General features: G+C 43.7%; 1 protein-coding gene across 1 annotated transcript in view; it reads right to left on the bottom strand.

Annotated features, from left to right (window-relative positions):
* SLC9A2 (solute carrier family 9 member A2) overlaps nt 1-14,441 on the bottom strand; it is a gene marked incomplete at its 5' end in the record, with an annotated part of 87,311 nt that extends 72,870 nt beyond the window's left edge. Inside the window, one exon of the mRNA XM_079720503.1 lies at nt 14,138-14,441. Coding sequence (XP_079576629.1) covers nt 14,138-14,441 — 304 coding nt within the window. The remainder of the gene's footprint in view (nt 1-14,137) is intronic.
* Nucleotides 14,442-25,016: the final 10,575 nt, after the last annotated feature.

Genomic DNA, 25,016 nt, shown 5'->3' with positions numbered 1-25,016 from the left:
GCCCCATCAATCCGGGGCAGGCCAGTCACGAGCAAAGTTCTCCTGGCTGTTAAAGAGGCTGAACCAGGGCGGGGGGCCCAGTGAACACATGGCAAAATAAACAACCCATTGATACAGCCCCCCATCTTGTGCCTCACGGAATTCTAGAACCCTCCAACATCTCTTTAAAATCTATTCCAATGGAAGGACAAGCACAGACCCCATTCACTAGAGGGCTATGTCCGTGGTCCACAAGGTCACTATTTGTCCAGGGATTTTCCAAGAGATTGACATGCAAGAGACTGGCTGGCTAATCAGCATCAATGTAAAGTATACGTGTGATAATTATTTTGCATAACGATCTTGGAAAAAGCAAATCAATCTCTTCCTTTCCAAGATAAGAAACTGTGCTTGAAGTCTGAGGGACACCAGTGAAGAAACAGTAAATAAATAAACAAACACACTGTACTCTTCTGTAATCTTATTTCTCACGTCTTCCTTAGAGTTATTCATGGTTTTGAATTTTCTATTCAGTTGTTTACCATTAGCTGGCTTTCAAAAAAGCAAAACCAGTTATGTACTTTACTGCCTTGGCTACTTCCTGCCAAACAGACCATCTTGGATTACTCTGGTAACGGGTCATACTCTCCTTCCTGAAGCCACAGGAGCAAGGGGACAGGGGGATGGGTTCCAAGGATGTTCAGTTCTCGCTATCAGCACACTCAGATTCTAGGGCAGCCAACAGAGGAACGACATGAGGTTTGTATCGTATCAATTTTGCAAAATGTTCCGTGAGCACAGTGCAGCCGAGGTGGGATACACATCCCGCACCATCCAGACAGACAGCCTGGCGAAGATCACCCCCAAAACTCACCAAGGCAGCAACTCTGCCTCAGGAAATAACAATGACACCGGACAGTTGTCAAAGTATTTCTGCATATATGACACCTGGGCGTGAAATACGTGCCTCCCTTCACGTATCTCATCCGGAGGAGTAAAGTGAGCTGGGGGAGTTTCTCACACAGCCAGATGGGAAACAAGATCCCTGCTGGAAAAATGCTGAGCGCCGGCCCTGGCCACGCTGAGTATTCTTATTTAGAAAAGTCTCCAGCTTGTGTTTCATGTGAATTGCAGCTCAGAACGGTCGCAGGACTTGTTCTGCATCCGTCCGGACTGCAGGTTTAGATTGTACGACTATGAAGCGAATCCTGCAGCCCTCATTCGGGGCTCAGCATCCTTAATTTTACTGGGTTTCATCTCCTTGTGGCTCTAGACCCCCATTATTTTTCTTTTTTTTTTTTTCTTCATTTTCCATTTTAGCGAGAGAAGGGGTTTGACCAAGAAAGGATTAGGTTTGGAAGAGATCGTTTGGAGGGTAAAATCTTTCCAGTGTATACAGAATCCAGGGAGTAGTCAAGTTCTGGTGACTGTTCCAAAACAGACCCTTTGCAGAGCCTGCTGGCAGACCGGGGCGGGCAGGGAGGGAGGAATCTCTGAGCTGGGGAGTGGTGATAAAACTGTAACCTAGATTCAAAATTCTCCGTGCAGGGCAACGGTTGAAAGCAATTTTTCTTTTATTGCCCCGGGTTAGATGTTAAATCCTGGGATTTGTCTTTCAGCCCATGTGTTGGTAAATGAGTTATGGCAATTTGGGTTTTGCTGTTTGCCCACTGTCATTGTGAAGTTGTACAAGGCTATCCAGGGAGCCTACCCCATCCACCCAACCACCTTGTGCCAGAGTTTTATTTTCTGTTTGGTTTTCAGTCCTCGAAGAGCCTGCCTTCCAAACAAATTGACCACTTACATAAAATAAGCAGATCAAAGTATAAGAAAGGAACCCACAATTGCCGGTAATTGCTACCTGATTTCATTTTTCAATCAAGTGGTTGCTTGCACTCAACTCTAGTCAGCAGTGATTTACATGGTGGGGGCCTATGGGCACGCTGGGGCCTCGGGCTAAACTAAGAAAGTGCCCTATTTGGCAAATTTACACTCTTTTCCAAACGTCCTAGAATCATAACATTTTTGTCCACTTTGCTTCCTCCCTGGCTTCTGATTACCAGCTCAGTGGTCTTCATACACCCACGGGTCGTACCATTTGCCTTTCACTGCAAAGACCACCAGGGTTTCAAGGAACATCCGGATGTATGAATCTTAAGGATCGTTATGTAGATTCTTATGGCTCCACCTTCATCATACTTAGTATGCTTCATCAAGATAACAGTCAAACCTACTAACGCACTTAGTGGAAAAACGGAGGACCGGAGTCCTGTCAATGATGCACATTTGTCCAAAGATTTAGGATCAGTAAGTAACAACTCCCCTGATGTCATGTGACTTCAAAACACAAAATTGAAAACAGCAAGACCAAATGAAAAGAAAAAAACCTACAAACAAACAAACAAAAATCACTGCAGAGAGTAAAGTCATTAAATACATACATTAGCTATCAAATCAACCAATCCCTTTGGCAAAACCATCAGCACTTACAAGCCGGGTTAAGGATGAGGTAAAATAAAGACTCCTGTGAGAAGCAACATGGATGCTAGATGTCAAACAACTGAAAATATAAAACAGTATTGAGAATGGAGACACGGTAAGTTTTACCACCCAGCGTTCCAAGCTCCACAGAGGCAGACAAACACAAAAGATACAACGTATCAATCCCGGAAACCTCTACAGGAGGAGAGAGGGACAGTGAGTACAGAGCGGCTAATAAACAAACAACCACATGTCAGATAGTGATAAAAGCTCTACAGAAACTCAGCCGGGACTACAGGGCACAGAGAGACTGAGGCTGGAGCTGTTGCAAGCTGGCATATATATTTTCTAATTCCCTTAAAAATGTGAGCTCAAGCCAGAGGCGGCATCTTCCTGGCCTTCCAGACAGTTCACCAGAGAAGGCACAAGGAATGATGCCCATTCTCTTGCTTCCCTGGTGGCGCAGTGGTTGAGAGTCCGCCTGCCGATGCAGGGGACGCGGGTTCGTGCCCCGGTCCGGGAAGATCCCACATGCCGCGAAGCGGCTGGGCCCATGAGCCATGGCCACTGAGCCTGTGCATCCAGAGCCTGTGCTCCGCAACGGGAGAGGCCACAACAGTGAGAAGCCCGCGTACCGCAAAAAACAAACAAACAAACAAAAAACAAAAAACAAAAAGAATGATGCCCATTCTCCTAAGGAGACCAGCTGACACCAACGGTGTATCATTCCCAACCCTGCAGAAGGGAAGCTTCAATCAGATAGGAAAGGGGGGGCTGCCATTTCTCATCATCCCTCCTCCTCACCATTCCAGTGTTTTGTTAGAGAAAATGTACAGTCAGCCAACATGTAATCCTGCTTTAGGGTACTGGTGATAGAGAGGGTCGGCGGACAGTTTTAAAATAGCAATAATGACTTTGGGTAGCATTTGTTTTAAAACTCGTTCCCATCCAGATTCCTAAAGGAGCCCCGTGTGTACACAAAGGGACTTGGAAATCTACTGAAAAGCGCATTTCCCCTGCCTGTGTGTGAGTGGACATGTCTGGGGACCCCAATGACACTGAGTAGACTCAGCAGCTCGGGGGTGTCAGGATGAGGGTCTGGAAGAGAGGCTGCCCCTGCAGAGAAGGGCTCACCTGACTCTGAGTCTTCAGTTCCAAGACAGGAACCTGGGATAAAATGAAGCATTTTCTTTTCCATTGCAAATTAGCTTACAAAAGCAGAATGATGATTTTTAAATGTGTGCAATATCAGATACCGAAATATGCATGATTTAGAGAGAAACTTTTGCATAACACCAACAGCAGGAGACAGGAGCATCTAGACAATCTGACGACTTGCTACAGAACCACTGGACAGGAGAGACTTTGGGGGGCATAATGCTCTGAGGCTTTGGAGAAGGAAACAGGACATCTGTTCTCATCCAAGGGCTAACCAAATCTCCAAGGCCTGTAAGGCAGCAAGTTTTCTAAGTGGATTAACTGTATCCTCTCAACAACCCTATCAGGAAGTGACTGTCATTATCCTACACATGAAAGAACTGAGGTTATAGAGGTTTATTAACTCACCCCCGGATCCACAGCTAGTAAGTGGGTGAACTCAGATTTTTGGGCAACAGAGCCTAAGTCACCACACCAAGCATGTGCAATAAACACAGACGCATGATAAGTGACCGAGTGAATTACCATACAAGCTAGTATATTTCGGAGGGAAAGGGCACAGTATTAAGATATGTGCTAGGACAAGAAATGTAAACCATGAACACCATGGACAAACCAGGATGGCTGGTAACCTTCGCTACCACCTGATTTAAGTGAGATGAAACAAAAAGGATCTTTAAATATTATTTAGTTATTTATTTACACAATGATTGTTTATTGAGTACCTACTACGTGCCAGGCACTGTTCTAGACAGTGAGTCAAATAGATAAATTCCCTTCCTTCAGGGAGCTTACGTCCTAAAGTGTGCATATGTGTCTATGTGCACGTGTGTGTGTGCGTGCAGTTCAGTAAGTGTGTATGTGTGTGCAACAGTGAAATAGATTTAACATCTTTTCTCCTGTAAATCTGTTGAAGTAGAACTTTGTCCTATTAAAATTTACATGGTAGCTCAAGTTATAATGGGTTGAACCTCTAACCTATGAATCCTTAATATGTTAAAAATATATTTCAAAAGCATTAGAATTCTACCTTCCCTAAGTTAGGGAGGTGGAGAAGGCTAGACCAAGATTCAGGAATTTTAGATGCACGTTCTAGCTCTGATACTACTTAGGAGTGAGGTTACTTTGCCTTCTCGTAGCGTTTTCTGTCCTACGCAGTGCAGAGTCACCGTGAGATCACACTCACCTTAACTCTGCAGTCACAACTTGCTTTCACATGTTATTTCAGTTGGTCCACACAATGACCCTACGAAGCAGGCAGGATGTTATTTTTGTCCGACTTTACAGTGAAAATCTGAGACGGTCCAAACGACGTAATAAGGCTCCAGCAGGAAACTCAAGCACAGGCTCCTGTGTCCAGGTTAAGGGTGAGCGAGACAAGGCACATCAAGGCGCTACGGAGACCACGGATGGAGGTCTAGAACTTCATATTCGTCTCCATGGAAGGCAGGGTGACAGGGTGAGGCACAGCGGAGTGACCAAGTACACCTGCCACGGACCCACCCCTTCCACTTAACAGCTGTGACACCTAGGCTCTCTGAACCTGCTTCCTCATCTAATTTTTTTGTTTGTTTGTTTTTGTTTTGTTTTGTTTTGTTTTGCAGTACGCGGGCCTCTCACTGCTGTGGCCTCTCCCGTTGCGGAGCACAGGCTCCGGACGCGCAGGCTCAGCGGCCATGGCTCACGGGCCCAGCTGCTCCGCGGCATGTGGGATCTTCCCGGACCAGGGCACGAACCCGTGTCCCCTGCATCGGCAGGCGGACTCTCAACCACTGCGGCACCAGGGAAGCCCCTCCTCATCTAATTTTTAAAACTGGGGGTCCTAATGGTGCCCGCCTCCCAGGGTTGCTGTGAGGATTAAATAAGATAATGGGTGTAATGCACCTGACCCAAATACCTGGCATGGAATAAGGCTCCATCCTTGCTAGCTATTGTTATTCTATGAAAGAAGCCACCCAGCCTCACCCATCTCCACCCTCCATGCCCCAGTAGAAGACTGTGCTGGGGCGCATTGCACCGCTCAGGTTTCCCAGCCCGTGGATCACAGGAAACAAGCTCAGGAATCGGGAGCAGCCGAAACGGCAGTGGCAGAGTCACAGAAATATGGCAACAGGGTGTTTCACGGCCCTGTGCCTCCATAAGGGGCATCCAATGGTTAACAAAACCTTTAGGCCACCTTAGAGGAGTTCCTCCAATGCAGGGTGGGCATGTGTACTCTGTTTCATTTTCAGCTGAGATTGCTAAACGTAATGGTGAATTTGATTTTTCTGTCTTTCAACACGTGAGCCTTTGTATGCCAACACTAAGGAATGACATGAAATTCACCTTTAAAATACAACTTTGTCCTTGCTGGTTATCTATTTCATATATAGTAGTGTGTATCTGTTAACTCCAAACTCCTAATTTCTCCCTCCCCCGATTTCCCCTTTGGTAACCATAAGTTTGTTTTCTATGTCTGTGAGTCTACTTATGTTTTGTATATAAGTTCATTTGTATCATTTTTTTTTAGATTCCACATATAAGTGATATCATATGGTATTTGCCTTTGTCCAGTTTACTTCACTTAGTATGATCATCTCTAGGTCCATCTATGTTGCTCCAAATGGCATTATTTCATTCTTTTTCATGGCTGAGTAATATTCCATTGTATGTGTCTGTGTATGTGTGTATATATATGTGTATGTGTGTGTGTCTGTGTGTGTATACACACACACATATATACACATATATACGCATATATATACATATACGTATACACGCATATATATGTGTTTATATGAAGGAAGAGGGGAGGGGGAGGAGGAGGAGTGGTACATATGTACCACATCTTCTTTATCCATCCCTCTGTTGATGGACATTTAGGTTGCTTCCATGTCTTGGTTATCGTAAATAGTGCTGCAATGAACACTGGGGTACATGTATATTTTTGAATTACAGTTTTCTCCGGATGTATGCCCAGGAGTGGGATTGCAAGATGATATGGTAGCTCTATATTTAGTTTTTGTTTTGTTTTGTTTTGTTTTTTGCGGTATGCGGGACTCTCACTGTTGTGGCCTCTCCCGTTGCGGAGCACAGGCTCCGGACGCGCAGGCTCAGCGGCCATGGCTCACGGGCCCAGCTGCTCCGCGGCATGTGGGATCTTCCCGGACCGGGGCACGAACCTGCGTCCCCTGCATTGGCAGGCGGACTCTCAACCACTGCGCCACCAGGGAAGCCCCAATATATTTAGTTTTTTAAGGAACCTCCATAGTGTTCTCCATAGTGGCTACACCAACTATATAGCACAGAGAATTATACTCAATATTTTATAATAAGCTATAAGGGAAAAGAATGTGAAGAAGAATATATATATATACACACACATATATATGTATGTGAATAACTGAGTCACTTTGCTGTACACCTGAAACTAACACTGGAAATCAACTCGACTCCAATTAAAAAATTAAATTAAAAGAAATTAAAACATATGATTTTGTCACAACCACAAAGAAGGCCTTCAGAGAGATTCCTGTGCCCTCCCTTGGAACTACTGAAGAGGGAGAGGAATACACACATCTTCAAACAGGAATAAACTATAAAAGTCAAGATGAAGAAAGCCCTTGGACAGTGATGAACAATGTGCAGGATTGTTGCAGGAAGTACATCAATTATGATTCATTACATTTAAGAGATGTAACTGCAAGAGAGTAAACTATAACTGTGCGTGTCTCATTCAGCATGACAAGACACCCATGTTCACGCAACACTTTAATGTAATGAACACATGTTCCTCTTGGCCTAAGTTTCTTTTGCTATAGAAGTAAAATCTTAGTTGTAAATGTTTTCCTTCCCTACAGAGTATCTCATATTATCCCCATGGAAATATTAAACAGATGACACAGATAAAGATCCCTACTTCTACTAATTAAATGCAAGAACCAAGTAGGGAAGACTTGCCAGGATCACAACGTGAAGTTGATGCAGAAGTGGAACTGAACAGGGTCTTCCTACTTCTAATCTGGAGATATCTTTTCCAAAATGTAGGTCCAACACTTCTTCAACTGCTGAGCTATTGCTCTTCTATCCAAGTATGGAAATATAGCAGATAAAACAAAGGCAGAATAATCAAATCCTTCATACTGAAAAACTAGGAAAGTGCATAGTATTTTCACCTTACATTAAAGAGAACCCATTATGATAGTCCATAAGCAGGACATATCCATGGACTTTAAATATTACATAGAAAGCACTTTTTTAAAAAGTACCATGTAAAATGTCACTGAGTAATCCAACAATGTGGACACAGAGCCTCCTCTCACTACAAACATATAATATTGATATCTAGCCACACTCAAAATAAAGGAAAATGTGTAGGAAGCCAGGAATAAGGAGAGAAATCAAAACAAGAGATGTCAGTAGGATTTCAAGCTACAGTGAACCAGGGGGATTCCAGACAAAATACCTGCCCTGTGTGCTAGGATCTGGCGTTTGAATACCTACATGAGGACAAGAAATGTGACTTCACACCAGTAAGGGAAGACTCACGCATAAATTCCTGAGTTCCAAGAGCTACTTTGTCCTAAATAAAAAAATAAATAGTAAAAGTTGCCTATAGCCAGGAAAAATGGAAGGAAACATGTCAACTTTTTATGGCCTTGGGCAGAGGGAAAATTCAACTGTGAAGTATAAAATTCAAGGTCTACCCCACCTTATAATATATATAAGATCTATTTACCTTGAGTCATTTAGGAAAACCAAATTCTTGAGTCATATAGGAAAGCCAAACTGAGAACCAAGCTAAAATCAAGCTAACACTAAAAACCAATCACTGAAACCCTGGGTCCCAGCAAGAACACTCAAAACCATTTTGTAAGAACCTTTCGCAACATGAGGAAAACAGACCACTACCAAGTAAACATCCCAGAAAACATCTCAGAATTTAAGTTATGTGCCAAAAATCATACAACTACAAAATATGTAGGAAAATGTACCTGGGATGTGAGCCAAGGCAGTCTGGCCTGGCTCCTGCTAGAGCAGGTAATCATATTAAAACTGAAGTGTAATCATGAAAGGAATAGAAACAGAATGTATGATAATGTATAACAAAATGAAGGAAAAATTTAACTAAGCCAAAATACGGCAAGAAAAGAAAACTGAAGACACCAAGTAAAAGCACAGTAAACAGAGAGCAAAGTCCAAATACATCATTACGCACAATGTATGTAATTATATGTCTCCTTAAACTACAGATATTTAAAAACTTATTAAAGATACAAAATCAGCTACAAGTGGTTTAATGAGCTACAGTTAAAGGAAAATTATCCAGTTGATTTGATAGTTATGGTAAGGGAAAAGATATGTCTGGAAAATATAGATGAGAAAAACATAGATACAGAAAAAAATACATATGCAAAATGAAGTTTATTTTGAATAGCAGTAGGAATATAATAAAAAATAGACTCTGAGCCACAAGAAAATTATTTAAAATAGAGAAGTTAATATGTAACTTAAAAAGTAAAGGAAGAATTCACTCAGAAGATATAACAATATTGAACTAGTATGTACCTAATAACATAGCATCAAAATATTGCTATATAAAGCAAAAAAATGAGAAAATTACAAACAGCAACTGACATCACAATCTTAGAGGTTGATTTTAATGTACCCCAGAATGTAAAATATAAAGTAGCTCCAAAAATTAGTAACACTATTAAAGATTTGAACACCGTAATTTGAAATTTCATCTAGTCCTCTGTGGGTATGTATATATGTGTGTCTGTATATGTGCACATGTGCCTGTATAAAACCCTGCACACAATAAATAGAGAATACACAATCTTTTTCAAGCAAGCCTTGACATGTATTTTTAAATGACCACCTATTAAGTCACAGAGGACATCTCAATCAGTATCAAAAATCAATCAGGTCTATAAAACCAAAATGGACTAAAATATGAATAAACTAAAAAATAACCACACATCTCTATGTGTTTGTTAATGAACTACTACAATTCTAAATAATTACCAGGCTACAATAAAAAAAATCTCAAAAAAATTTTAAAATACTGAAAACCGAACAGTGAAAACTCTTTATATCAAATCTATGCAATGCAACTAAAATAGGATCAGAAGGGTATACATCTAGCCTTAAATACATATATTGCCATTCCTCTAAGTTATACCCATTTGGGTCATGAGAATTCATATTTAAGAAGAGTTTCATTTAATACTCCTATTTCATCTCATAAAGCATTTATTTGATTTCATAAAGACCAAATTGGATTTTATAGACTTTAAATTGGTGGCTGATACATCACGCAGTCATCTTTTCAGTTTTATCACTAATATGTTGTGTTAAGTTCTCCTCAGAATACAGATGGTTGCATCATCTCCCTGAATTCTTTAGTCTTTGCCATGCTGTTTATTGTTATTATAATTTGCAATAAAGATAAATATACATAACTTAGAGTATCATGAATACATTTTGTTTGTAACATAGTCAAGTGTCAGTTTTTCATTGCTTTGAATTTAATGAGAACAAGTAGTCATATTTTGAAAAAATTTATTAAGGAAAAATAGCTTATTAGAAGTTATAACAACTAAAGTAAACTACTGAAATACTTTTGTCCATTTTAATAAGACTAATGTCATTTAGCCATGCCAACTGTGGAGCTTATGAGTTCATAAAAATATTTATCATTGAAAATATTGAAAGCAATGTTAAATATGTTTTCAACTGTAAGTGTTTTTTCAGGGATTAATTACCCTTGTAAGGTGGAAGTCAACATATTGGAAAGCAAGTAGATCCAATAATTAATGAGCTAAGCTTTCAATTCAACAATTTTTTAAAAAATAACAAAATACGGGCTTCCCTGGTGGCGCAGTGGTTGAGAGTCCGCCTGCCGATGCAGGGGACACGGGTTCATGCCCCAGTCTGGGAAGATCCCACGTGCCGCGGAGCGGCTGGCCCGTGAGCCATGGCCGCTGAGCCTGCACGTCCAGAGCCTGCGCTCCACAACGGGAGAGGCCACAACAGTGAGAGGCCCGAGTACCGCAAAAAAAAAAAAAAAAAAAAAAAAAGAATCAACAGTTCATTCGAAATATAAACATTCAAAATGAAAGAACAATAAGAGTTCACATGCATGAGGATCTAAGTGAAAAACAAATTGGGAGGCGTTTCTTGCCAAAATTTTTTTAAAGTCTTTTCAAAGGAGAACTGAATTTGCTATGTTCTTCTATTTATTTAACCTACTTCACACACACATACACAACATCACCATCGTCATCATTTTAGGAAACTTTCTTTTCTACAGAACTTTCTTTTTGACCAATTAGAAAGTCAATTATCCCTGATAATCAAGTAAAACAATGAAAAGCTGAATCATTCAATACTCTGCCGAAAATGCATATCCTCACTTCTGACTGTAAGTATTTCTAAGTTTATATTGTGCAGCAATCTCGAAAACGATTCTGAATTCACCCTCGGGCATGATTTCAACCTCCTACAAATGCTATTAGGAGCCTCCATTGGGGGCGAACTGTGATCCCCGTTCAGCTTAATCACTAGCAAAGTTTCTCCATGTTCTCTGGGGCAGGTAAGCTCAGGTACCTTAGGTACACAGCATAAAAGTACCCCAAATAGAAACCATGGCATTTGCGTGTGTTAACACTCCTGTTACCCCATAGCCTCACGTCCTCCTGCACTGCTCAATTCATCACCCTACCCAAATGTGAGCCAATTAAGTCATATGAGTCCTGCCAAAGCAACAGTTTTTCCAGTGCAAGAGTTAAAGTAGAATCTGAATGGCCAGACCACAGTTTAATGGGCTGTAAAAGTGCCCTTGGTACCAGCACAGTCTTCTCCAAAGCCAAAGAGAAAGCTGAGGGCCTAGGGGAGGTAGAGAGGGGATCCCTGGGCTTTTCCCAGCTCCTCTGGGAACAGCGCAGCAGCAGGAGGACAGGGCTGGATTGTATCACGGCAGCACCTAGAAAAGACCCTCAAGCACTAGCTTTTGGTACTGGAAGCCTACACTTATTTCTCTGAGAACCGTAGCCTTCACCCCACCACGGCGGTCTCCACTCCACTCAGACCGTTCTGGCTGGGAGATACGAACATCTGTCTGTTTCCATCTTGGCGCCACCTCAGGTGCAGGGAGGAAAGAGGAAACAGTGGTCAGAGAAGCTCCACTTTGGGTACAGGCAAAGAGACAGGCAGGACAGCAAGTGCCAGGGAACAGAAACACATCTGGATGCGAACACTGCCCACAGGCAGATAAATACACCTATGAGCTCACACAAGCAAGAACGCCTTCTGATAAAATACCGTACAATTAACATGATAACGTCACATAAGAGGAATGGATTGTGATAGAAAAAAGCAAGTGTAAAAAGGCAATGCTCAGAATAAGAACGCTTGGAAAAGGCAGAGCCTAAAACAGAAGCAGGAAAACGCAAGAGGCAGCCCAGTCCAGGGGAAAAGGAACCGTAGTGCCAGAAAACCGGCGGAGTAAGCCCTGCTACTCTTCCACCACTCCTGATGGTGGCAATATTCAGCGCTCGCTGCAGGCCCAGCACTGTCCTAAGAAGGGTATACAGATCTCTTCTCGTTTAAGCCTGACACCAAACAAGCCTCCAGGGTAGACAGGAAGATGAGATATCTTGCAGAGCCGGCTGGAATTCTGGCTCGCCATCCCGCAGCAAGGTAACTTCCCCGGCTCTCAGTTTCCTCCTATCTGAAACGGGGTCATCATACCTGCCCCGGGTGGTTGTGAAAATTAGAGCTAATGAACTTAAGTCACTACTAGCGGCTGTTATTAGTGTGATTGATCAGATTAAAATAACCAGGAGGGAGGAACAGAAGAAAGAGCTATAATTGAATAGAAATGGCAACAGAGAAGCAGTCATGGAAACAGGGCATGGAAGCACCCCTTCAGTGACAGAGGCTCAGAGAGAGAAACGGTAGACGGAGCCTGCGCTTGGCTCCGCATTTTGTGCGTCCGTGGGCAACTCGGGCAGACTCTCCGAGTTTCAGTTTCCACCTCTACCGAGTGGGTATTAATATCTACCCTTCCTACTTGGCAGGGCTGCTGTGAGGACCGCATGAGATGGCACCAGCGTTTACTATGACAGGGAACGAATTTATGCAAATGTGCATAATAGACGGGGACAGCCTTTCCCCCTTATTCCATTTCCCAGGTGAAATGAAAACACTCAACTAGTAGAGCCATATCAAAACCAGGCAATTACAGGCTGCAAAGCCTTTAAATAGCACATGCCTCCTTTGGTCACCATTAACAGAATCTAGTTCACTTAATCTGACATGGAAGGTTTGTTCCGGGCTTACCTCCTGCACCCTGCACTTTCTATAAACCATCCCTGCTTTGTGCTTCCCTTTCAGTTGAGTCCTCTGCTTTTTCCTCTCTGGAATGTTGTTCCATTTCATCTCCAATTGACCTTCTGCTCATCCTTGAAAACCTAGTTTAAATGCATCCTCGGCATGAGGAAGTGCTTCCCTCCTCCCCACACTACGTATCATCTTTTCTGAATGTCTGATCCCACCCAGCACTTTCCCGGATTATGAGTGCTGTGTTGTACGCCATCTCTCCCACCAATCTCTAGGCTTGGGGATGCAGCAATGTTTCCTTTCATCCTTTATGGAGGCCTTAGAGCATGGGACCTCTCAAGGAGCAGATGTATAAAACAGACGCAATAATGCATAAATTCTGTCGACCTGATAACTTTTTGGAAACATTACAACAACAGTAGTTGCCGTATTTTAAATTTAAAAGTATTTAAAATATAAAGTACAAATAACGTAAAGCTCCATGATCCTAACAAAAGTTTATGTGGGGTGAAAATAAATGAAGATGAGAAGCTCCATTCGGAGGCTCCTGCTTTCCAAAGGAGACTAAAAGGTCGTTTGGAAACGTGGGTTAATTATTTTTAAACATGCATCTGGCTTCACTGGCCTCAGTCAGTCACCACGAAAGTGCTTCCTGGAGAGTGACAGCCTCAGCCCAGAGGAAGGGAGGAGACAGGGCGTCCCCGTCGTGCTGCAGGCACTCAGGTGTCCCTGGTCCCCTTCCAGGCACCTCACTAGTCAGGTGCACAGCAAGGTCTGCGTCCCTGCCAAGGCGCGTCTCTCTCCCAAGCATCCAGGGCTTCCACCGTTCTAGCCTGGGTGCTGCTGGCGCCCCTCTCCCAGTAGGTGAGACCCATGAACTTCAGCCCACTGCCCTCCTTCCTCAGTAAAGAGGTCTCAGCTTTAGCAGGGGGCTCTCACACTAGGCGTTCCAGGCAGAGCAAGACGCAAATTGCTAAGTTTGTACGGGTTAATACTCCGGGGCTATTTCCAGGCCAAGGTCCACTCAAGAGCCAAAGCATGAAACTGCCCCTCCCAGGGTCCGTTTCATTGAAGCTGCTCTGTCGTCCCGGCCCTGGTCCACGGGGAGGCGGCCACGACCCAGAGGTCAACTCGCCGATCCGGGCACCCTCCCGGCCTTGGTCCCCGCCGCACCCCGCGGGTCCAGCTCGCTCACCGATCTTGGCCAGGGAGGCCAGCAGGATCCACAGGGTGATCTCGAAGGGGATCTGCACGTGGGGGTAATCCAGGGTGAACACGGGCAGTCGGCTCTCCTCGAACGGCGTCGTGCCCGGAGCCACCACGCTCGCGGGGCTGGGCGGGCTGGAGCTGGTGCCCATGGCCCGCGACGCGTCCAGCAGCGTCTCGGCCAGGGCGCCCGCCGGCCCCGCCACCTGCAGGAGCAGCGGCAGCAGCAGCAGCGGCAGCGGCAGCGGCGGCGGCGGCGTCCGCCGGCTCCGCCGGGTACCCGCCGGCTCCATGGGCTCGGCTCCCCCCGCCGCCGTCGTCCCCGAGCTCGGCCGTCGTCCAGGAGCTCGGCCCTCGGCGCGCTCAGCGCATCGCCCCGGAGCGGGCAGGGCCGCCCGCCGGGCCCGGCACGGAGCGGGCAGCGAGAGCCGCCGCCGCGGGGCCGGAGGTCTGCAGCGCACCGGCCGGGTCGCCGCCGCGAGCGGGCGCGGCGCCTGGTGGGCGCGCACGAGACACGAGGCCACGGCGCGGAGCCTCGGCGCCCTCAGCCGCCCTCAGCCGCCAGCAGCCGGCCCATGTCCCGTCCGCCGCCCGCCGCGGCCCGCAGGCGGGGGCGGGGCGGGCGCGGCGCCGGGGCCGCGGGGCGGGAGGACGGGCCCGGGGCGGGCGCGCGACGCACCGGCCGAGCCCGCGTGCGACACGGGGCCCGGAGCCGCGGGGGCGGCGGCCGTGCTCGCCGGGGACCCACGCCGCGCGCCGAGACCCGCCAGCCTCGGAGCCAACGAGCTCTGGGCGGAGGGATCGCGCGGTGGCCGGCGCTGTCCCCGCCCCGGAGGCCGCGGCGGGAGTCCATCCAGGGAAGGGGCCGTCGCGACCCAGGCGGCGCGCGCAGGGGACCCGGGGCGCGGGGCCGGGAGGAGACGCCGGCCCAGCCCGCGCCCCGCGGAGCTCCGTGCCCCGTAAGGAAGGTTCAGAAAAGCCTCCTGTCGTTCCCCTTCCTGGGCTTAATCAGGTCGCGCACAGGGCACGCTCTCGGGGCGCTGAAGCTCCCCGTGCAGAACTCCGGTTCCCACGCTCCCATCGAAGCCCTTTCTTTTCTTTTCCACCGTGTACGGGTGTCACTCATCGGGCCCCTGTCGCTTCCACTTTTCTCTTCCCCGCCCCCGTCACGAAAAAGAAAAACATCCTCTCTGTTTTCAGGCTTCGAGGTGTCCATGTCCGCGAGCAGCAGAACCACCATTATTTCGTGGAAAGCCCGTGATTTGCCGAGCTCAGATTGACCGGCTCCGCTAATTACAGGACGGGCTGTGGTCAGGGCAGGGGAGGGGAGGAAACGTGGTTCTTCTTCTGCACCCGAAAGAGCCTCATCCGCCAGCGCAGCCCGTCCCCCTGGTTCGCACAAGGCGTCTTAGACCTGCCTGCAATCTGCTGTCCCAGCATCTTTATCACCAGGAACTGAAGGGACCCTAAAAGCTGACCAGTTGTCACTCAATTAACTGAAACCATTTTCCCTTCGATATTTAGGAAATAAAATCCTTCTCTTTTCTCATTTTTTAAAATGTGTCCAAACATGGCTCCTGCTATTACACACCCTGCAGTTCAACATTCAAAGCAGATTTTCTTTTCAAAGTTCTAACACAGGGAATCCGTGAAATGTCAGCAGAAGGTACAAGAAAAATAATAATAATAATAATAATTCTCCACCTAAACAGAACCGTATAAAAAACAGCCATCTTCGGACCTTGAAAGTAATGCAGAGACAAGTCCAGGATAAAAATGGGAGGATTCTAGGACCTGGCACAGAACACTTCACGAAATACTTTATAAAGCATAACTGTTTCAAAAGTGCAACAGGACAGAATATAAGGATGTTCTATCCTCTTAAAAAAAAATCATGGAGCCATGCAAAAATCTGCCTCCTCTTCTCTATTGGAAATTTTCTGGAAATCTGCTGGAAATTTGTATTAAAGGGTGAGCGTCATATTCGTCGCAAGGAAGGAGCAGAAAATGACAACTGCTTTTAAAAAAATGTGCATCTCTACATGGGAAGCTCTATGCAAGGTGTTTTGCTTGTATTTTTGTTGTTGTTGTTGTTAATCATAAAAGCCAAAGAGATAGACATTCCTGTACCCATTTTATAAGTGAAGAATTATAGATGCAGAAAGGTTTGAAAACCATCAAACAAGCAAACAGACTTACCCAAGTTTACAGATCAAATAATGGTCCAAAAGGAATTCAAGCCCAGGCCTGTCCATGTAACACTCCTTCCATCCCACCCTCCACCCTGTGACTGTTTGCCCCAAAACAGCAGGTCAGTTTCTCAGGTGCTTTCAAATAGAATAGTGGAGAATATTTTAGGAATTATCCACAAAAGCCATAGCAGAATAAAGTCTTGTTTCCAGTAAGTGACTCAGGCCAGTTCTACACATCGAGTGAAATAATGGTAGGGCAAGGGCACTTTCAGACAATAATTTCTAGAAGTTTGAGTCACATAATACTTTTAAGAATAATTGTGTCTCAGAACCAGGAAGATGAATGACAAATCTACGTTTCTGGGACCTTCCTGCCCATGGTAGCTGTAGTGACTACAGACTCCAGTATCACTTTATGAATCTAGGCTAGTGTAGTTAAAGGTTATCAACCTTTTCTTACACTTGGAAAAATGCTCTTTTATTTATTCTTATCCATGGAGGATGAACAACTTGGTTTAAAAACCACTTTTTTCATTTCTCCCCTAAAGCAAATAAGAAAGAGTTAAATTGAACCCGCTTGCTGACAAGGACTTGGCTGAGCCATTTCTTCAAAGGGCCCCATGACTGGAACTCAGTCCCTGAAAGTGATACCACCACCCATTACTGTACCCATGGAATGAATGAAGTCAAGATCCTGTCTCTACTAAGTTAAAATCCTTAGTGGCTTCCTAAGTGGCAGTGGCCCCCCTGCACCACTGCGTGGCGCCAGCACCCTCTCCACGGGTCAGCGGCTCCCAGAGCGTCCAGCCCTGTGTGTGAGCTCGATCAGGAGACCGGAGACAGGGAAAGCCTCCATTGTCAGGTACTAGTATGATAGTTAGGAGAGTACCTAGCGATAGTTAGAACTGATATTTCACACTATTTATTCTTTACAGATTTTTATCATATTCATACCTTAACTCCCCCTTCTTTGAAATCTGCATTGTACAACCACGAACCCTTAGTTTCATAATAATATTTCAATTCAAAAATCTTTGCCTGTAAAAAGTTGACCCTTGTAGTACTGTTGATGATTTTTTTGTTGTTGTTATATTTGAGGTCTTAAAGTCTGAACTAGCTTCCTTTTTTTTTTTTTTTAAGACTTAGTCCTCAGCGAAAAGCTGGAGCCCTCTTCTTAGAGAGCAGCCCTATCAAGGATCATGCAGTGGTATTTTATTGGTTTTTATTGGTGGTTTTTATTGCTGTTCGTGGAATTAAATGCTTTTCTCTCTTTCGTTTTAGCTAGAGGTATTTGTTTCATTTCAGCCGAGAAATGTTTTACTATCTGAAAAGCTACTTTCTGCAGATTCAAGGTTATAAATGAGTGGTACTTTTAATATCAAAATCTCCTAGTCTATTTAAGTTGAGATTCTGTTTTCAGATATTCAACCAGGAAGTGTTTCAGAGCCTCAGTTTTCCTCCACAAAATGAGAGACTTGGAATAGGAAACTTCCTTTCCTTATAAAAGACTTTACAGATCTAAAATTTGAATCCAACACATCTGTGTGAAGAGGACACACACCTAACTCCTTCCTCACCCTCCTCAGGCACCTTGATGTCACCTGTGGGAGGAGAGACACCCTGTCCTTCAAGCTTTGCCACGTTGTGTCTGAACTCTGATGTGCAATGCAGTCAGAAAGCAAAAAGACAACCCATAGGACCGTCTGAGTAGTATCCCACTATTCCACCTAAGGCACACTCATTCATCAATTCAACATATATTTGTAGAGTCCCTACAGTTGCTGCGCACCTGCAACTAAAAGTCTCTTGGTACCTTTGGAAGCCCAATAAGTAAGAGTGCTTCAGGGGATTATGGGGGAGGAAACGTAATTTTCCCTCTACCCTTCTGAGTGTTTAGCTGAGACCCCTAAAGGTTAACAAGGGAAAAACAAACAGAAGTTTATTAAGATGGGTATCTCATGTATACATGAGAGATATCCAGGGAGAAATGATCTCTCTCCAGGGTGAGATTCAGGATGAAACACCATCTTTGTAGGGAAAGGGAAGTGGGAATGCAGCCTTTTAGAGGAGAATAAATTATTTTTAGGAAAAATGAATGGGCCCTTAGAAGAAGAGATGGGAGATATGACAGTTGGTGACACAGTTTGTCTGATGTCAACTTCTAGTCTCCTCTCCTGTGACCAATCTTTCCTGGTTGAGGAGACGTCCAGGGAGAAGATTTATGACAGTTGAGTTCCTTTTAGAGGATCTGTCCTTGGGCAGGGAAGGGAAGTTCAGAGAAAGCCTCTTCCTGCACTGGCTGTTTTTCAAGTGACTACAGCTCAAAATAATCAATATACCAAAGTGGCAGATTTGGGGGTGGCATATTCTGCTACCCTTCAGGATCATGGCAAAGATGTTTCTAGAAACAGGAGTTGGAGATGAGGAATATCTTTGCAAATGTATATTTTGTTTAGTGTTCTAGAATTTCATCAACGTCTACCGTAGTGGAAACAGACAGAGATGTGACCAAACCCAAACCTGGAAAAAAAAAGAGCAGAGTTTAAAACACATATCTTCATCTAAGCATCTCCGTCCACTTCCCACTCCCTTGAATCATGAGTAATTCCTTAAAGCTTTCTGAGTTTCCATTTATCGGTCCAAAGGTCACTGTTAAAAAGCATTCTTGTGAGGGCTTCCCTGGTGGCGCAGTGGTGGAGAGTCCGCCTGCTGATGCGGGAGACATGGGTTCGTGCCCCGGTCCAGCGAAGATCCCACATGCCGCGGAGTGGCTGGGCCCGTGAGCCATGGCCGCTGAGCCTGAGCGTCCTGAGCCTGTGCTCCGCAACGGGAGAGGCCACAGCAGTGAGAGGCCCGCGTACCGCAAAAAAAAAAAAAAAGTATGCTTGTGCAGATTTTATTTAATGAGTTCACTCTGAGAAAATCTCATCAGCTGCCTCCAGTGTAAACTGTGGTCCAGACTGTTCACAGCGGACTGTTTCTGTGGTTTCCTAGTACTTTCCCAATGTGGAGGAGCAAAATCTAATGAATATACTTCTGAATCTCTGGGCTTTGTACAGTCCTTCAGCACCTACTGTTTTATGATCAGCCTTAAAACTTGAAAACAGCTTAAAGAGGCAACATTAGTTTAAAGTTTACTGTGTGCTTCATTATTCCATGCCTATCTTTGACCTACGTTTTCAATCCATCCATCCATTCATTTATCTCTTCAAACAACCAAACATCAAGTATTTATTTAACTTTTTGAGAACCTACTATGTGCTAGGTATTCATTCCTGCAGGAGATACAGAGACAGACCATATGAATCTTACCCTTGAGAACTACACAGCATGGTAGAAAAGATAGAATAATACCAATGGCTACATTACTGAGCGCACACGAGGTGGACTCTTTTTCAAACATTCATCTCATTAAGTATTCATAATACCTTACATTATAGATATTATTAGTACAGCCCATTTCACAAATTCACAAATGTGTAAATTAAAGACAGAAATGTTATGTAATGTGCCCAAGGTCGCAGAGTTAGTCAAGATTTTAATACAGGTAATTTAACCCAGAAGCTACACCATTAAACACTATGCTATAGAACAATGGTCATGATGATGACAGTGGTGGTGAAAATGGCAGTGATGATGGTGATGATGCTGGTGATGGGGATGATAGTGCTGATGGTGATGATGGTGATGCTGGTGGCGGTGGTGATGTTAATGAAGCTGGTGATTATAACAATGGATGATGGTGATGATAATTATGATATCAACATGAATTTGGAGCTTTCATTTATTTTTTAATCACTAGAAACCAATAATCCTATGTGATGAGTGTTATTTCCCCCAGTTTTGATATAAGAAATGTAAGACTCAGAAAAATTAAGAAAGTTGATCAAAAGCTATTCAGCTGCTAAGTAACAGAGTTGAAACTAGAACAGAAGTCTCTTTCTACTTTTCTAGGCTGTGCCTACGTAGCCATGAAAGTGCCTCAAATGTGATAGAAACCACAGAGAAATAAATATCAAAGGTTGTAGAAATTCAGAAGTGGGAATCACAGAGGAAACGGGCTTTATCATGGAAGGCTCTGGAGGTCTTGACAAGGACATTGGCATTTTACACTAACATGGGAAATCTTTAAGAGGTTTGGGCAGAAACAGGAGAGATGACCTGACTTTTATTTTAGCAGGATTCTTCCAGGTCTTGCCTTGAGAATGTAAGTCAGGAGGCTTTTATAATAATCCAAACAAGAGATGAAGCTAGTTGGATTCAATGTGGTGGCTGGAGTGGTGGTAAGAAATGGTTGAATTCTGACAATATTGGATCCTGGATATATTTTGAAGGTAGAGCTAAATTGTAACCTGAAAGTTCAGATTTGGAATGTGAGAGAAAGAGAACAACCTACGTAAACTATAAACATTTTTTTTCTCTGAGCCATTGGAAGAATGACATTGCCTGAAGAAAGTTCTGTTTCTTTAGGACAGACAGGGAAGGCTGTGGAGGAACTGGTTCACAGAGATGCTTATCAGGAACTTTGGAGACAGTAAGCTTAAGGTGCATATTAGACCTCCAAGTGGAAATGCCAAAGGCGGGTGAGGGTTCAGGTTTGGGGCTTAAGGAAGAGACTCAGAATGAATAAATAAATCTGTGAGGCATTAGCCAATAGATTGGTGTATTAATTTAGGCATTAGCCAATAGATTGGTGTATTAATTTAGGACATACCAGTTTCCACTACAGAGAAAACACAGCCTCTAATTGACAGAGCTGAAACTCAAACCCAAAACCTTACTGGGTTAAATTAATAGAAATTTTTCATTCCTTTTAAAGTCCAGTCCACAGTGGGAATGGGGAGAACGGGGAGGGACCCACATGGTTATTCAGGGACCTAGGCTCCTGTAGGCTCGCCGGTCAGCATCATCACCCCACTGGCATTGAGGAAAAAGAAATTATGCCCATAGAATAATGGCATATTATTCTATGGGCATAACTTTATGGGCATACTATTCTATCTTTTCTACCATGCTATGTAGTTCTCAAGGGCAAGATTCATGTGATCCATCTCTGTATCTCTTGCAGGGATGAATGCCTAGCACATAGGTTCTCAAAAGTTAAACAATATGCTCATATTCCATTGGCAAGAAATGGACTAGTGGTCACAATTAGATGTAAGAACTTGGAAACCATCTCTGGCTGGGCAATCTTTTTCCCAAGCAAAAGTCTATGCTAAAGAAGGGGAGCCCTAGTCTTCAGCACTTAGCTGGGTTCCTCTTCCACAGGGAGCCTTGAGGTCACCTATGGAGTGAGAAAAGAAGGAGGAAAAAAGGGGTTCAAGCACTGGGCTGTCGGGTCTGCTAACACTACAGGTTGGGGAGCCAATGAAGAACCAGTAGAAAAAGACTGAGAATGAACATTGAGAAAAGAAAACAAAATCCATGTGAGTGCTATGTCCTGGAATGAAGAGAGCAGGCTCATGGACAGAAGAATGAATAACAGCACCAAATGCCACTGATGGGCCCAGCAAAATGAGAATGCAGGCAGGGCCTTTGATCCAGAAACATGGACGTTTGGGGACCTTGAGAAGAGCAATTTTTGTAGAGCAGTAGATGTAAAATCTTGATGGGAATGGATTCAAGAAAGAAATAGAGGAGAGAAGTTTGAGACAGTATCAACATCTATTTCAGGGATTTACTGAATGGGGAAGGAAATAAATAGAACAGTAGCCAGAGGGAAACATGAGGTCAAAGAAAGAAAAAATTGTAAAGATTGAAGAAGTAACAGCATATTTGCATAGTGATGAGAATGAGCCAATGAAAAGGGACAAAATGAATGACTTGGAAGAGGAAAAGGGGAATTGCTTCACTATTCCAGTTAGCTGAGAGAGATGGTATTTAGTGTGCTGGTGGAGGGATTGGGCTTGGCTAAAAGCGAGGGGAGTTTATCCACAGCAACGGGAAAGGAAGGTAGAGGGGCAGGTCGGTGAGCCTTTGCGATGAGAGCAGCTTTATCAAGTTCTGGTCTCATCACTTTCATTTTCTAGTGAGACTGAGGATGAGGAAAGAGGCACTGGAGATTTGAGGAGAAAATGAAAATATGAAATATTTGTCAAGGGGAATGGAAGAGGGAATGACTACGGATATAAATTATGAATTCCAAACAGAAATAGAGCACACTTGAGGTTAATAACTGTGAATATAAAATGAGACCAGTCAGCTCAATGGTGGGTTTTCTGTATCTACATTCTCTTGTGCATGTGGTGGGCAGAGATCAGGTTTAACCTGCATTGTGGTTTCACCAGGCGTGCAGGAAGGTGCAAGGTGGTTGAGTGCTTGTGCAGGGAAGTAATATTATGTGGACTGGAGCAGTTACATCATGTAGGATCACTGGACTCAAGTGCCAGTGGAAGCAAAGGTAGATGCCACTGGGGGATTAGGGGGAGTGAGCTCAAAAGAGAAGAAGGAGGAGTAGAGAGTGGAATGTTTACAGTTTGAATTTATTTATTTCTGAATTTGTTTATTTTAATATATACTTTGGTTTATGAGAGAAGGGCTACAAAAGGTTAATGTAAATAATTTTTGAAATGTGTTCATTCAATATTCATATTCATTCAACACATGATTATTCAACTGAATTTCTGAAGACTTTGTAATAGCTGCTTATAATTGCACAGCAGAAAGTGTTTTCATTAATGGAACTCATTTTCTCATGGGTTGGTATAAATCTTACATGGTAACTCAAGCTCAAAGAAAGTTCTGGCTGTAGAAGCAAATGAAATGCCTATAAGATACTGGCCTTGTAAGCTCAAATTTATAAACCAAAAATGTGGATCATAAGAGGTTTTTGCATGGCACAGAGCCTGGGATTTCTTCAGAATTCTGTGCTTGAGCAAATGTGCTACTTGTATTAAATAGTAATTCATCCCTAACATGAGCATATACATTTCAAAAATTATACAGATTTAGAGCAAGATTTAAATACCCTGTAGTGCTGAATCGATAAAATATTTCCAAATAATTTCTAGTTTGGAAAAATTAGATTTATATTTAAAATTTCTTGTTTAAAAAAAAATCACCCTGACCTCTAGGACCCTACTTCCTTCTGGGTCTAGACATTGCTTAGAGGTAGTTTTGTCAATTTTGGAATTCTGAGGAATGTTATAAGGAAGAAAATCTGTGCAGATGACTTTACACAGCACTTATTATTTGCTTACAAGGTAACCGATGACTCTCTTCCCTGTCAAATGTTTGCTTGCCCCTTGCAGTTTTGTCGAAACTCTCTGCATTAGTCTTTCTCACATGCTTTTCTCATTCTTGGAAAGTATACAGATAAAGAAAAGGAAATTGAGCCCTGTAATACACAAGTCCTAGCTTGGAACTGGCTTTTTCTGCTCTGGAGTCCTGGGAACATTTTCACAAATCATAACTGTCCCATGCGTGGCTTCCCTCCTGAGGTGAAAATGACTGTGGAACACCAAAGACAGTTCATCCGGGGCTACTTCTGGAGTTGTGGAACCAGTCTTCTTCAAGCAATTGATGGCTTCTCCGGAAGATCCTTTTTTTTTCATGTGATGAGCAAAATAATAGCTTACAACATCATATAGAGTGAGTTTTTCAAAGCAGCACTGCTTGGTGTGTCTCTGGGTTTGCCCACGGTCCAAGTCTGTTGTTGGGCAAAGCAAAAAGATCATCTCAAGAAAGGCTGAGGGTGAGCACGGTTTGGGGCAGAGTCATCTTAGTCCCAATTTTTGGACACAGCAGAGCATTCCCCACTTATACCCCATGGGGGACATTCCCTCTTCTCTCTTCTTGTCCCAAGAGGGGTGACATTAAAACTCCGATTTAAGGTGCCAATTGATTAAACTGAAAGGAAATGAAAGGGTCGATGTACAAGAAAACCTCAATGGGAAGTATAATGTAAAAGCAGTTACACTCTGTCATTCAGGTGAGTACCAATGGCATTGCCATGCTGTACACACTACCCTTCCCAACCGAGTTGTTGCAGAGCTTCCTTCAGAAAATGAAGCATTTTCCAAAATGTAACCTCTCCAATCCTGCTAAAATGGAAGCGTTACTGCAGTCACCTCTCCATGTGTGCCTGAGTCCCATGAGTGCATTCTTGGCCTCCCAGGTCAGACTGTGCCTGCAGTGTGGTAGATCCTCACAAATGGATCAGGTGAGTCAAATCCTTGTATTTTAAATCTTAAAAGTATAAAAATTAGATCTCCAATTTATTATGACAATGGGAGATACAAAATGGATGAACCTGATAAATACAAAATCAGGGCCATAGGTTTCCTCCTACCTCACATGAGGGCTCCACATGTTCCCTTTTAGAAAGAAAATTGGAAATTAATGCAGAACCACACTATCCATGGCATCTAATTTGATTAATATGCTATTTACATGTTTAATGTTTTACATTTTTAGAAAACAGTGTGAATTTCCTGCTTATGCCCCAATCTCAGGGAGAGAACCACATTTACTCATTCTGGGTTTAGAGAATTGAGGTTATTCAGATACATTGTCTGCCAAGATACCTGATACAGCTTCTACACAAATTGTGTTTCAAATATCAAGAAAGTTTTACTCCCTAAAACTACTTTTAAATGCCTGTTTTATGATATGCATTTAATATATTCAAGTTCTTCTAGGTTAGAATACAGATTTAATTTTATGAAAAATACTACA

Source organism: Hyperoodon ampullatus (genome assembly GCF_949752795.1).
Source record: "Hyperoodon ampullatus genome assembly, chromosome: 15".
NCBI classification, from domain to species: Eukaryota; Metazoa; Chordata; class Mammalia; order Artiodactyla; family Ziphiidae; genus Hyperoodon; species Hyperoodon ampullatus.
The sequence above is the reverse complement of the archived record's forward strand: the minus strand, read 5'-3'. Positions and strand labels throughout refer to the sequence as shown.